This window comes from Zingiber officinale, chromosome 10A, assembly GCF_018446385.1.
Source record: "Zingiber officinale cultivar Zhangliang chromosome 10A, Zo_v1.1, whole genome shotgun sequence".
NCBI lineage: Eukaryota > Viridiplantae > Streptophyta > Magnoliopsida > Zingiberales > Zingiberaceae > Zingiber > Zingiber officinale.
In genome coordinates this window covers 84,300,063-84,313,251 of record NC_056004.1, presented here as the reverse complement: position 1 = coordinate 84,313,251, position 13,189 = coordinate 84,300,063, and the positions used below count along the sequence as shown (strand labels likewise).

At 37.1% G+C, this 13,189-nt stretch overlaps 1 protein-coding gene across 2 annotated transcripts; it reads left to right on the top strand.

The window, feature by feature from the left end:
- The first annotated feature begins 468 nt into the window (after window positions 1-468).
- LOC122026117 lies at window positions 469-11,866 on the top strand. Of its 2 annotated transcripts, none has more exons than XM_042584761.1 (5): window positions 469-907; window positions 1,974-2,046; window positions 2,578-3,336; window positions 10,704-11,205; window positions 11,535-11,866. In XM_042584761.1, exons 2-5 carry the CDS (start codon window positions 2,034-2,036, stop codon window positions 11,632-11,634), a joined length of 1,374 nt encoding a protein of 457 aa, XP_042440695.1. In that variant the 5' UTR covers window positions 469-907; window positions 1,974-2,033; the 3' UTR covers window positions 11,635-11,866. The 2 variants fall into 2 exon arrangements, with proteins under 2 accessions (XP_042440695.1, XP_042440696.1); XM_042584762.1 differs by lacking the exon at window positions 469-907 and adding an exon at window positions 930-1,236.
- The last annotated feature ends 1,323 nt before the right edge of the window (window positions 11,867-13,189 follow it).

The window sequence follows — 13,189 nt, the reverse complement described above, 5'->3', positions numbered from 1 at the left end:
ATCAACCTTATAATGTAGATTGACACATCCTACCAAACCCAGCCTAAGTGGGAACAATTTTAAACTATTATAGAGGTGTTAATGTACGATTTTAATCAATTGTTTAACAACCGATCGAATATCAAAAGATCTTTTTTATTTACTAAGGTCATTAATGATATTTATCAAAAGACGGATTTGCTATCCGATCTCTTTCCACCTAATTCGCAATTGACAACATGTGATTCTCATTATTTATTAGTCATCAATTTTATTTATTTTTCTAAAGTATTTAAACGACTGGGCATTTAAGAAAATCGATGAAATCAAAGCAAGTCGAATTTGTGTTTTCAGATCTTTATACTCCTTTTAACCGAACACGCCTCTAATGATAATGGCGGGAAGATTCGACCGGATTTTCTGATTCAAATTTGGGGAAAAAAAAAATTCAATTTTGATTCATTAGTTGTGAAGATTTTGCTGACTGATTCCTGCAACAGAGGGTTTATATTTTTACGCCTGTTCTTCCCCAGCCAAATTCCACTTCATTGTAGCAATTCCTCCTTGTGCTCAAATTCCAAGAAATGTATGTCTCGTTTTGTAAACCCTTGCTGGACGCGCTTATCCTAACCCTAGTTCAGCATTCCCAGTGGGAAATGACTAGGGTTTGGCCGTTAGATTTGGGGACTGGTGCGAGCATTAATTTGGGCATTGAATGATGGTAACCTGCCTCACCTTTGGTATAGTAGTTAGTAGGTGGGAAGCTCTTCCATCATCCATTTTAACTTTCCATCATGATGATACCTCACTCCTCTTTTTTTTATTCCTCTATCATAACCTAAAACAATTCATCAGAAATACATGTAGATGTAGTCTGAAACTTTGATCTTTGTGGTCAGAAGAAGAGCAGGGAGATTGAGGGGTTGAGGTATGCCAATACGCCTTTTAAGAAGAGTTTAGTCATTCATGCTTTCTATCTAAAAGTTCTGCTTTTCTCTTGGATTATGGTTGGATTTGGTAGATCCTTGTGTTTTCTGCATTAGGACCTCTGAGTTCTTTGAGTCTTTGAGAATCTTGTCGTAGAGCATCCTAACAATTGGAAGCTAACAGGAAAGAATATGACTTGAAACATCAAACTGTTCCCTTGCCTTTTTTGTTTCCTTATCTTTGTACCATTAGAGGTCGAACTTGTTGATCTGAGGTATTTCAATGTGGGACTGCAGCTTTTCCTACTTTGCCTAATGATCGTACTTCCAGGTGATTGAAAGATGTTTATTTACATTGTAGTTAAGAAGTTCCTTACGATTAGTAATTAACTATGCTTCTTTACAAAGAAAAATGCTAATTTTCAGAATGTCTGCTGTTTTTTAGAGGCTGTTTTCATGTTTCTTGTGATGCTAGATGTTCTTGGTACTCTTCTACGAGTAAGTTGGCGATCTAGTTTCTATCCGCTTTGCTCAGCATCTCTGTTAAAACTTGGAGGATTCTATATCCGCTTTGTTCTGTTGTATACACCTTAATCTCCTCATCATTATGTTTATCTAAATTGTGTCCTTATTGTATTTACTGTTTTTTGTTCATGAGATGAGATCCCTAGTTGTTTATGCATTACTGCAGCAAATTATCTCATTTATTTACGGAAAAATATTTAAATGTAAATACTTTTAAATACAATAAATGACTTCCACCTTTTTGTTTGATTGTGCTTTAGCCTTTAGAGAAACTCACTTTCCCATCAATGTTGAACAATAGATATTGTTATACTATAGCCATCAAAAGATTTTTATAGTTAGACAAGTTGAGTAGATTAGAGTTGAAGATGTAGGAAGAAAGAAACTATTCAGTTTAACATGATGGAAATATTACTAATGACATAACCTTGTAGATAAGAACAATGTGGTTGACCCAAATTATTGGAAGTTACATCAGTTGTTGATGATGATATAATTCAGATTCTAATGATTTCCCTAATGATCTCACATTATTGGTTGCAGAATCTATTGTGGACTTTTACACGCTTGTAGCTGGTTCTGTTATGAAACGCCAAGGTGTAGATGGTGAAACTAGGTATGCATGCCTTGTTTCTTTTTCCCATTCTCATTTCTGTTGCTCGAAGAGGACGTGCTGCTAAACTGTGCAGAGGACATTTGTATGCTATGTAAATCATGTAGAAGCTGTTTCTTTTGCTTTCATTTTGAATAGACTGGATGAATACAACAGAGAGTATACTCGATAAATTTCACAATGAACTATGTCTCATTGGTGATACTGCCAAATCTATAAGTTGTGTCTGAAGTTTCTTGCTCGGTCAAGAAGTTGTTGTTCCTTAATGCCAAATTGGCGTCAAATCTGGTTACTTTTAGTCAGTTTATCACTTTTTTGATTGTGTGTCAATGTGCTTCGTAGGAGAATTTCTCTTGGCATTCATCTATATCTCATCCGCTATATTTTATGCTGATTTGCTTGTTATTTTGGTCAATGGTTGATTACTCCGACAGTGATAGTTTGTTTCTAGTGCCTTTTGGTTTTCCATGGATTTACCTTTTCAAAGCATGTGTATTTCCTCGACTTGACCATAATCTATATGCTTGCTTTCAGATGGTGAATCAGCCTTTCATCTGTCTACTCATAATGAACTTGCTTCAGAGTCCTTAAAGGATAGTGAGAATCAGTTCAGTACAATTATGCATCAAAATGATATCACATGTGAAGAACGAACTGATCTAACAGAAAAGATCGAAAAGAGAAGCAAAGCTTTACCACTAGTTACTGAACTTGAATTTTCAACTAATACACAAGATAAAGATGGAGAATGCATCGAACCTCTATATCCTGTCACTCCTGAAAAAACTGGAACAGTTGCAGTTAGCTCTGAGTTGTTTTCAGACAAAACTATCACTCATATTAATCTTCACGAGGTCATAGAAGGCAGAGATTGTCAAGTTATCAAAGATATATGTGTCGATGATGGTTTACGTTCCTGTGAGAAAAATTTGTGTGAAAACACTGTTGTTAGTGAAAAATTGATTCGTGGCTCCAAAAGTACTGAAGCAAATTCAAATGATGCTCTGAGTCAAAAGATGGCAGATAGTTCTATACAAGTTCAGGAAGAAACAGAGCCTATTTCTGTCGCTGATTCCCATGCCATGGATGAAAAGTTATTACGGGGCTTCACTGAAATCAAAGAAATTCTGGACGAAAGCAACAAGATATCCTATGGAAAGGTCACTTTGCAGCAGTTGTTTTCTCTTGGAGAGCTTGAAACAGATATGCAAGGCATTGCTCCAGGTGGGATCAATGATGATAAAAAAAGTCCACATCAGAAGAAAACTGAACTGGTATCAAACTACAGCTGTGGTATAGTGTTGAACTATATTTTTCTTTCTTGTATTTGGATTTTAAATAAATTTCTTTAAAGTTTTTTTGCTTGTTTGAAACAAAAAATCCATACAAGAAGAAAGCTGAACAAGTATCAAAGTACAGCTGTGGTATAGTCGTGAACTACGTTTTTCTCCTGCATTTTGTGTTTTAAGTTTTTAACTTTTAAATAAATTGTTTTTTAGTTATTTTAGCTTGTTTATAATTTTTATAGACTAAAGCCATTCTTTAAGTCGTGGCATAAAGGAGAATGCCATCTAACCTATCCCTAAATCTTAACATTCAGAAAAAGAAAATTGCAGTTCATTATAGATACTTTTTACCTGTCTTAACGGATTTGAGCAATAGAGTTTGAAGAGCAGCAGAAGCTGCACTTCACAAGGATCATGAATAAAAGGAAGACAACGTGAATCGCAAGAATCATTTGTGAACAAAAACAATAGAAAAAATCATAGGGAACTAGAAGAAAATTGGGAACTGAGAAGTGGTAGGAAACATAGTTTCTGTTTTTTTTGAAAGACTAGTGAATCTTTAAACTAATTTCTCTTGCTGACTTAGATTATGTATTTGCAATTTCTTGACCATAAATCTCATGTGGCATTTGTTTGTCAAAAATGAAATTGTTGGAATCTGTGTATAAATATGTAATTGAAGGAGGGTATGTTTGTAATACTATATTCTATTAATAATATCTGATCCTGTCCAAAAATGGTGAAGATGGCAAGCTGGGATGTGTTTCTAGAGTTGACGCGGCGAAGACTCCATGTAGCCATGTAACACAAAAGCGTCAGTGCCACCCCCAGGGCGTTGCGCAGACGATGGACGCTGACATCTTTGGCATAATGGCTAAGGGTCGATTCTCAAGAACTAACGACCTGAGGTTTATCCCATCATGCGCCTATGGTACCTGCATTTATCTCCCTCTATATCCGTGGGGTCGACACTGGGGGCCGCTAAGGTAGCGGATTTACAAAAACGTCAGTGCTGGGCCAAGAAGGGGTTCCTAGCATCGGCAAGTCAAAAGTCAGTCTCCAACGATCTAGAAGAATAGAGAGCTGTAGCTAAAGTGTGTAGAAAATGAAGTTGTGCATACCTCTCCCTTAAGATGGGAAGCCCCTTTTATAGTGTCATTACAGTGTTCGTACACGCATCTCAAAGCATAGGCATGTTTTTGTAAGCATCCTAGGAAAAGACAAGTCAAAAAGTGTCCCTGACACCATTACTTAAGCAGCCATGCAACTCTCTGATGTAAGAGACTATAAGCTTCTAAAGTACAATTTGCGGGCATGCTCTGCTGTCAGTGGCACAAACTCCCAAAAGAATACGATAAGATAGTTAGTGGGTCCATGCACGGCCGACCGGATTCCGATCTATTGGGCTGCCTCTGCTCGGTAGTATCCATTGAATCTGTCGGCTCGTCTCTTTCCTTGCTTCCTGACCATCGTTGGTTATCTTAGTCTAACCGGACGTGGAGCTTGGTCGGCGCTGCTAGCTGTTTATCAACTTTCTTTGTGGTGTTATCTTACTTGGCTGGGAAATGCACGACTTGCTTATCTCATAAGCTTGTGCTGTCCGCTCGGTTATACTTCATCCGCTCGACTATACTTGGCCCGCTCGGCCATACTTGGTCTACTCGACTGACTTGGACGCCTAGCTTGACTTTGTCTTCCATGTCAGCCGGTCTTCCTTACTTTGACTTCTCCTTGGTGGGACCCCTCGTCAATATCGAATCAATATCCATATAAGATATTGAGGGACTACTTAGGGTTATTCATTGAGAATAGTCTCCTATCATGACATTAAAGCCACTCCTAATACTCTCTAGTTGTTCATCCTGTGTTTGCATATCTATTCATGCGCGGCTTCCTTCATCTCAAAGTTTGTTTGGATTTAGTGTCTCCTACCTTTGGCATGCATCCTTGTTGCCACAATGCCTCTATGCATCTACTAACCAGATCCCCTCTGCATGACCATGCACCCTCTGCGTGCACCCTTATCACCATAGCCCCCATGCATATTTGCCAATCATGCCCCATCTGTACAATTGTGTGCCCTCCAGATGACTGTGTGACCTTCGCCTTCTCACCGTGCTATTACGTGACCTTTGCTCCATACTATGCAATCTTTGCCAATCTTAACATTGTTGTAGGAAATTGCCACACGTTTGATTATTTCAACTGCTAGTGTTAGTTTGGGCATGCTACTCAAATATCATAATCTTTTGCTATTTCTTCATGCATCCCATTAGGATTGTTCCCACTACTGCATTCATGACCATCACATCATATAAATTCAATGATTGTAATTATACTTCCTGGGCAATGGTTGTTCATGTATGGTTGTGAGTCAAGGCGAACTAGATCACCTTAGTATTCATGTTGTTGAGATCCCTAAGTCTACTCGCTCTTCATGGGAGTGGATAGATTCTATGGTAGTTAATTGATGCCATGAGCATTTTTTGTTGCTGTCTTTTATTATGAAACATGAATATAAACTAGAGGTTTTTATATGGGGACATTTCTTGGCCTGACTACTCTCGTTAATCATTTCCACACTATAATGACTAACTTCAGAGACATTCTTTTGGTCACTTCAGATATCTGAGAGATACAAGATTGCATTGGGTGATTATTCACCATTATGTTTCATGTTGCTTATCTTGGATTGGAGGATTTGGTGAGCTATTATATTGACTGATTACTCACCACTATGTTTCACACTGAACTGTTGTGGTCATAGGTCTTTGTTAAATCCTTCATTCCTCTTCCATTTAATGTGTACATGTGGATGTTGTATGCCTCAATTATTACTCCACTCTCTTATTATGACCTTGCGATAGATTGAGCTGCTTTGCTGGTTGACTCATCTTTTAGAGGATCACATAATGGGTTTTGGGGCTAACAACTAGGTCTAGGTGATCCTTCTTGAGGATAGAACAGACCCAAGTGTATTCACTGTGGAAACTTTGGGCATACCAATGATATATGCTACTTCATCAGTCCATGCTTTCCCTTTTAGTCACTCGTTTTACTTTACCCATGTTCCTCACTTTAGATTTTCTTAGCTAGGTTAGACAAGTTCCACTATCATAGTCCCTGCTAAAGAATATTCTTGGGTTCTCTAGCTTTAAGTGGCAACTAGTGCATCATTTCAGTCAGCTACCTAATTTGCCTATGGAGGTACTTCCACTACTTGCCTAACCTATTATTCTCAAGATTCTCTTTAGATTCTAGACTCAAATGCCTCTAAGCATATTTCTGGTAATGAATTCATTTTCTCTAATCTGACAACATCATAATTCCCTACCAATGTCACAATAGTTGATGTGTCTCATTCATCTATAAAGGCCATTAGTGATGTGGCTCTTTCCCTATATTTCATTTCTACCATATTTTATATTCTTAAATTCCCACTAAGCTTGTTTATTAGTAAACTTACTATATCTTTGAATTATGTTGTTATACTGAATGTCACTTATATTTTTGTTCATAATTTGAGGACTGACAAAGCATAGGACATGAGTTTTATTGATTTTCTTAGTTGGATGTGCTTGCAAGATTGTCATTTCTTTTGGCTACACCCTCTTCTCTCTAGATTCACGATTGCCTTGGTAACCTTGGTCTTCAACACTTGAAGCTAATGGTTTCAAGCCTTTCCAATTTTCAAACTCTTTATTGTGAATTTTTTCAATTTGGTAAACATGTTAGGTTTTTTATTCCCCTAGGAGTGTTCATAAATGTACTTCTATACCATTTACTTTGGTTCATTTAGATGTTTGGGGTCCTAGTCGTTTCAATCTAACTTTACATTTCAAGTATTTTATACCTTTATTAATGACTACTCTTGATAACATGATTTTTTCTTAGTAAAGGATCTATTTGAACTATTTTCTATATTTTGCTCTTTCTACATTGAAGTTTACAACTAGTTTATAGCATCTAATAAAGTTTTACGTAATGATAATGCTAAGAAGTACTTTTCTTATTTATTTCAATCATTCCTCCTAAACAAGGGTATTATTCATCAATCTTTGTGTCCACATAACCCTCAGCAGAATGGTGTAACAAAGTGAAAAGTAAAGACCTAGCTGAGATTCCTTGAACACTCTTATTACACATGCATGCTCCTCTTTCCTTTCAGATTGATGCTCTCTTTATTCCTTCTGATCTTATTAATTGTGTCATCCTCCATTCTTCATAGATAGATTCCCTTTACTATTCTCTTTCTATAGGAGGCTATGTACTCTATTCCACTGAGGATATTCGGTTGTGCTTGCTTTGTTCATTGATTTTCTCTAGGACATGATAACTTATCTCCCAGGCCCGTCAAATGTGTTTCTATCAGGTACTCTCAAGTCTCACTCTAGAAGGGATACAGTTGTTACTAACCTTAGTTATGTTAAGCCTTTATCTTAACTGATGTGACTTTCTTTGAGACTAATCCCTTTTTTTCCTCTGTTATTTCTTTTGACTAAATGTGTTCATACTGTTATTTTTTTTCATACTTCCTTTGGATATTCTTACGACTCATTGGCGACGCTTCCTCATCTAGTGCACCTACTTTATGGGTGTATAGCTGAAGGTGATGCAATGAAGATGCTCCAATGGCTCCTCTAGACACTAACATACCTTCATCGCCTACTATCGTCTTTGAATTTGGATCTTTCCATCACCTTTTGCAAAGGTACTTGAAAATGCTCTACTTGGCATCAACTCTTTCATTTTTTATCCTATACTTCATTATCATCTAGCTACCCGAACTTTCTATCTTCCTTGTCCTCAGAAATGTCTCAAAATGTCTCTTAGATCTCAATTAGAGGTGGGCTATGTTTGACGAAATGTATGCACTTTACTCCAATGACAATTAGGAATTAGTACCTCTTTTGGGAGAAAAATCAATTGTGGAGATGTCGATGGCTCTTCGCAGTTATGTGTTCTCTAGATGAATCTGTAGATTGCCTCAAAAGTCTTTTAGTGGCAAAAGGGTACACACAAATTTATTGCATTTCTTATCTGGATACCTTTCTCTAGTGACCAACATCACTTCAATTCATATCTTCCTCTCCCAGGACGTTCCTTTCCACTAGCCACCATCAATGTAACATCAAAAATATCTTTCTTCATAGTGATCATTTTGGCAAAGTTTGTATGCAACAACCCACTTGGTTTGCTACTGAGGGGTAGACTCGCCTTGCATATAAACCAAAGAAATCATCTTACCAACTATAAAAATCTCTAAGAGTGTGGTTTGAAAAGATTAGTTCAAATCTTCTTTAAGATAGCATACATAGGAGTTTTACATATAGTCAGTCTTATACCTTGTCTTTCAGTCGGAGAAGTGTATCCTTTGCCTTGCGTGTAAGCTAAAGAAATTATTGTACAGAGCAAAATAATCTCTAAGAGCATGATTTAGAAAGTTTAGCTCTACTCGTCTTCGATATAGTATGAACAGAGTGTTATAAATAGTCAGTCTTCTACCTTCTCTCTCGTTTAGGGAAATTTATCTTTCTTATTTTATGTAGGGATGCCATTATTATTACCGGTGATGACACTGGTGGAATTGCATGATTGAAAGATTATCTTTATTAATAGTTCCAAACTAAGGATTTAGGTGACCTCAAGTACTTTTGGGGCATAAAATTGCTCCTTCAGGAGATATCTACATTTCACAATGCAAGTGTGTACTAGATATGCTTGTGGAGCTTAGCATGTTTGAGGATAAATCATATTCCCTTGGATCATAATGTGAGATAAGTACCTTGATAGTGGGAGTTCCGGGAAGATATAGAAGATTGGGTGGAAAACTTAGAAGACTAATGATGGAGTTAAAGATGGAGATCAAGTTATGGCTCAACAAGCTAATGACGGGGATCAAGCTAAGGCTATGGAAGAAAAGGAGCATCCCACCCAGTCTAGATGTTGTCGATGAATCGATGATCCATTGTGCATCAATGGAGGTCCAATTACAAGGATTAAGGCTAAAAAGATGAAGGAAGCGCTTAATGTGTTAATTGAAGATGTTAAAGCCAAAACAACAACTGAAGTAGATTTGACCAAGAGCAAGTCATGTGGCTTAGTCAACCTAATTCAAGCCTTAGATGAGCTTAGTTTGTCTCTTAAGCTCCATGTCTATGTAGTAGGGACAATTTTTATTTGTAGGCTCAATTTCTACGAATATTTGGGTTGTAATGGTGACTTAAATCCAAACTAGCTATGTAGTCTACATAGGCCTCTTCTAAATGGGTTTCATTTTGGCCTTTTGGGGTTTTTAGGTCACCCTCTATAGCTATAAATAAAGGGGGCGGCGGCCACACATGTAACTTTTGGCTTGTTTCAATCTAAAGCAGGGTGAGACTCTCACTTGGTTCTTCATTGAACTAGAACTTATCAAGGCATCCCCTTGTGGTGTTCAAAGACTTATCAACCTCAATCTCAAGGTTGTGGTGTCTTCCATCTCCTATACCAAGGTTTGTGCTTTCTTAAGCATTTGGTTGAGGTTTTTTTCATCCATCTTATCGATTTAGACTTTCCTTGTTTCTTCCTTCAATTAATTGTGGGTCATGAGACTTTCTTCTTCTTGGGTTCAATCAACTAATAGGAAAACTGATATCTCATTTGTTAGAGTAATTAGTCAAGTTTTGGAGAATCCATATCATTTTCAGTGGAAAGCAACTACAAAAATTCTAAGATACCTTAAGAGTGCTCTAAGAAAGGTCTTATGTTCTGTGACTGAACAGAGGCCATCTTCAGGTACTTGGATAGAGATTGGGCAGGGATCTTAATATCTTACAAATGGTCTACTTTTGGTTATTGTGTCCTTGAGATGTAATGTTATATCCTGGAAGACAAAGAAACAAGATCGAGAGGGAGGCATAATACAAAATTATGACCATAGTAACATGCAAACTCATTTTGGTAAAACATTTTATGACTGAGCTAAGATTTACTCCTGTAGAGCCAATGAAGCTTTATTGTGATAATCAAACTGCTATGCACATTACTTTGAACCCTGCATTCCTAGAGAGGATAAAGCATATAGTGCTTGACTGTTTCTTTATTAGAGAAAGTGCAATCAATTGATAAGTTGGCTGACCAATAGTCACTCACTAGCAATATCTCATTTCTAGTTGTTTATTTTCATATTTTGGCTCTCTAGTATTTACTGATCTTTACAGTTTACATATGTTTTATCAGTTATTTGTGAGATCTTTGTCTAATTATATTAATAATCTGAACGATGAGCGAGTATATCTTATTTTGCAAAGTTACCTTAGAGTTCATGTTCAGCTTCAAAACAATAACAACCAAAACATTAGACAATTATGGAATTCATGTTGTTTATAACAGGTACGAGTGGAAGAAGATCATTCTACAGCTTGCCATTTGATGTCGGCGATCCATGTGAAACTAGTACGGATATAGAAAATCACGGTGGCATTGTAAAAGGTAATTCGAGGAAGAAGTCCTTTTCAGCCACAAGTGTGCCTATTGATATCTCAGCTTCTAAAAATGATGGTGTTGAAAATAATGCTCCTAACGATCAGTTGGAAATACCAAGTACTTCTGATTTTAAGCCTGGAGCAGAAACGGAAGTAATAAGTGGAACAGGAATGGATGAAGTAATTATGAACAATGCTCACAATCATTCTGTATCTGAAATCACATTTTATGATCCTGCGGCCGCTTCTGATCAAAGAATGTTTTATCACAATAACCATGGACATTCGAACTTCACCGACCCTTCTGTATCTGGTCCCAGAGGAACTTCTGGGCACCTCGCTTATTCGGGTAGCATTTCTCTTCGGTCTGATAGCAGCACTACCAGCACCCGTTCCTTTGCATTCCCAGTGTAAGTTTTCTCTGAATATTGACTTACAATATTTCAGGTTAGTCAGATAAAGCATTGCATTGATTAATGGCTAGATTTGTTTGTTCTGGAAGCTCTATGATTCTATCTGGATCATTGCAATCATCGTGAACACTGAATTTAAAATTACAAAAAAGTTTCTTTCAAGTTTAACAGTGAGCATGAGCTTAAACTACAGCTTAAATGTAATTGATCATGGTGTGACATCAGATTTAACAAACATTCCAAGCGATTAGTTTCCTTTTGTGTGTGTTTTGAGGTATTATTTTTCCCCTGGAGAATACTAATGACATCAGTTTGTGTATTTCCAGATTACAAAGAGAGTGGAACACTAGCCCTGTAAAAATGGCAAAGGCGAGCCGAAGCGGTTGTTGGGGGAAAAGATGGTGGAGAAAGGTTGTTTCATTGTAGATGTTGAAGATGTTTCAATTTTCCATGTTAATTCTCTCTCGATTTCCTTTGTTTGTTCAACCTCTCCTTTTTCGCGCTTGCAGTAGCATTGGATTTGTGAATTGATTCAGAGTTGTAGGACATTCTTGTTCTTGTTCTTGGTTGCATGTATTGTTGTCAATCAAAGAAACAATGTAGCTGTCCATGTAGACTCTGAGATTCGATGAAATTGAGTGATTTGATTCTTGTCTTATTCTTACTCTTGTTTCCTTGGAGATGCAAAGATTGAAAAAGGAGGCAACCTTTTGACATTTTTTTTTCATTTATTATTTTTTTTATCAGAGTTAGAGTTTAAAGTTGTAGAGAACTTATTGCTATACTTGTGAATTTTTTTTGTTGTTGAAGGGTCTATTTGTTTGGATAGAGAATTGGGAAGATAAATCATGGAAAGGACAAATTTCAACATTCAATATTCAACTAATAACAACCATCCTCAGCTGTAGAGGCTAATCGATCAAAGTAAGTTGGATGATTTAGATTGGATGATTTAGATAGGTTTGTCAAAAATAAGTTTGACTAATCAATTCAATCCGAGTCGATTTTAAAAATATTGAGTTAGAGTTAGAGATTTTTGGATTCGGATTGAATTAAGGTTGGAAATTTTTGGATTGTATTAGGATCAAATTGAATTCAGGTTGTTTTGAATTTAAGATTTAGTTTTTTTAGATTAAATTAAATTTTATTTTAAAAATTAAGATACTTATATGATAATAATAAAATATTAAGATAAAAGTGAAAAATTATAATGAAAATATTTTTTTTAAAAAATCTTTTTTAATCGGGATGGTTGTTTAGGTTGATTGGGTTATCCGGGTTCGGGTGTAGAGTTTTTGAGTTGTGTTTGGGTCGAATTCGAATTGAGATTTGACCCTATCCGAATCTATCGGATCCACCCAAATTGATATCCCTAGGTTAGTTGGGGCAAGTGAGTGGGTTAGTTTAATTGAGTTAGGTCAAACGGGTTGCATGAGTAGGGTGCATTAATTGGGTTAAAATATCGATAGAATCAATTAGGTTAGACATGTTGCAAGGGCCCTTCAAGTCAGGCACTCAAACTTTTTATTTTCACAAGGTGAGAACTGATTAATCCTTGGTGGATGCCCTGCCCCCATGAAATGGCCACAGATAAATTCGAGAAGTGCGAGCAGATCTTAACGTAGCACCCCTGCTACATCTGAAGTTTGAGCTCTACGGACATTCAAAAATGTGAATCAAACCCTCGTTATTAGGTTTATATGCCCCGCCTCACCCCACCCCACCCCACCCTTTACTGTTGTCCCGTGCTCCTAGGACAGTTGAGAGCTCGAACATTATGAAAAAAAAGGGAATACGTTCGCCCCTAGCGTCCCTGTCAATTCGTCCCAAAGTCAACACGGAGGAGGTAAATCACGGGCGGCTATTAGCCTTTGGAATAGTGACTAGCACATAAGGGAGGTATTTACCTCGGCTTTACTGAGATTCGAACCCCAGATCTCATTGTAGCAACACCTCATGCGCTAGCCACTAGACCCATCCG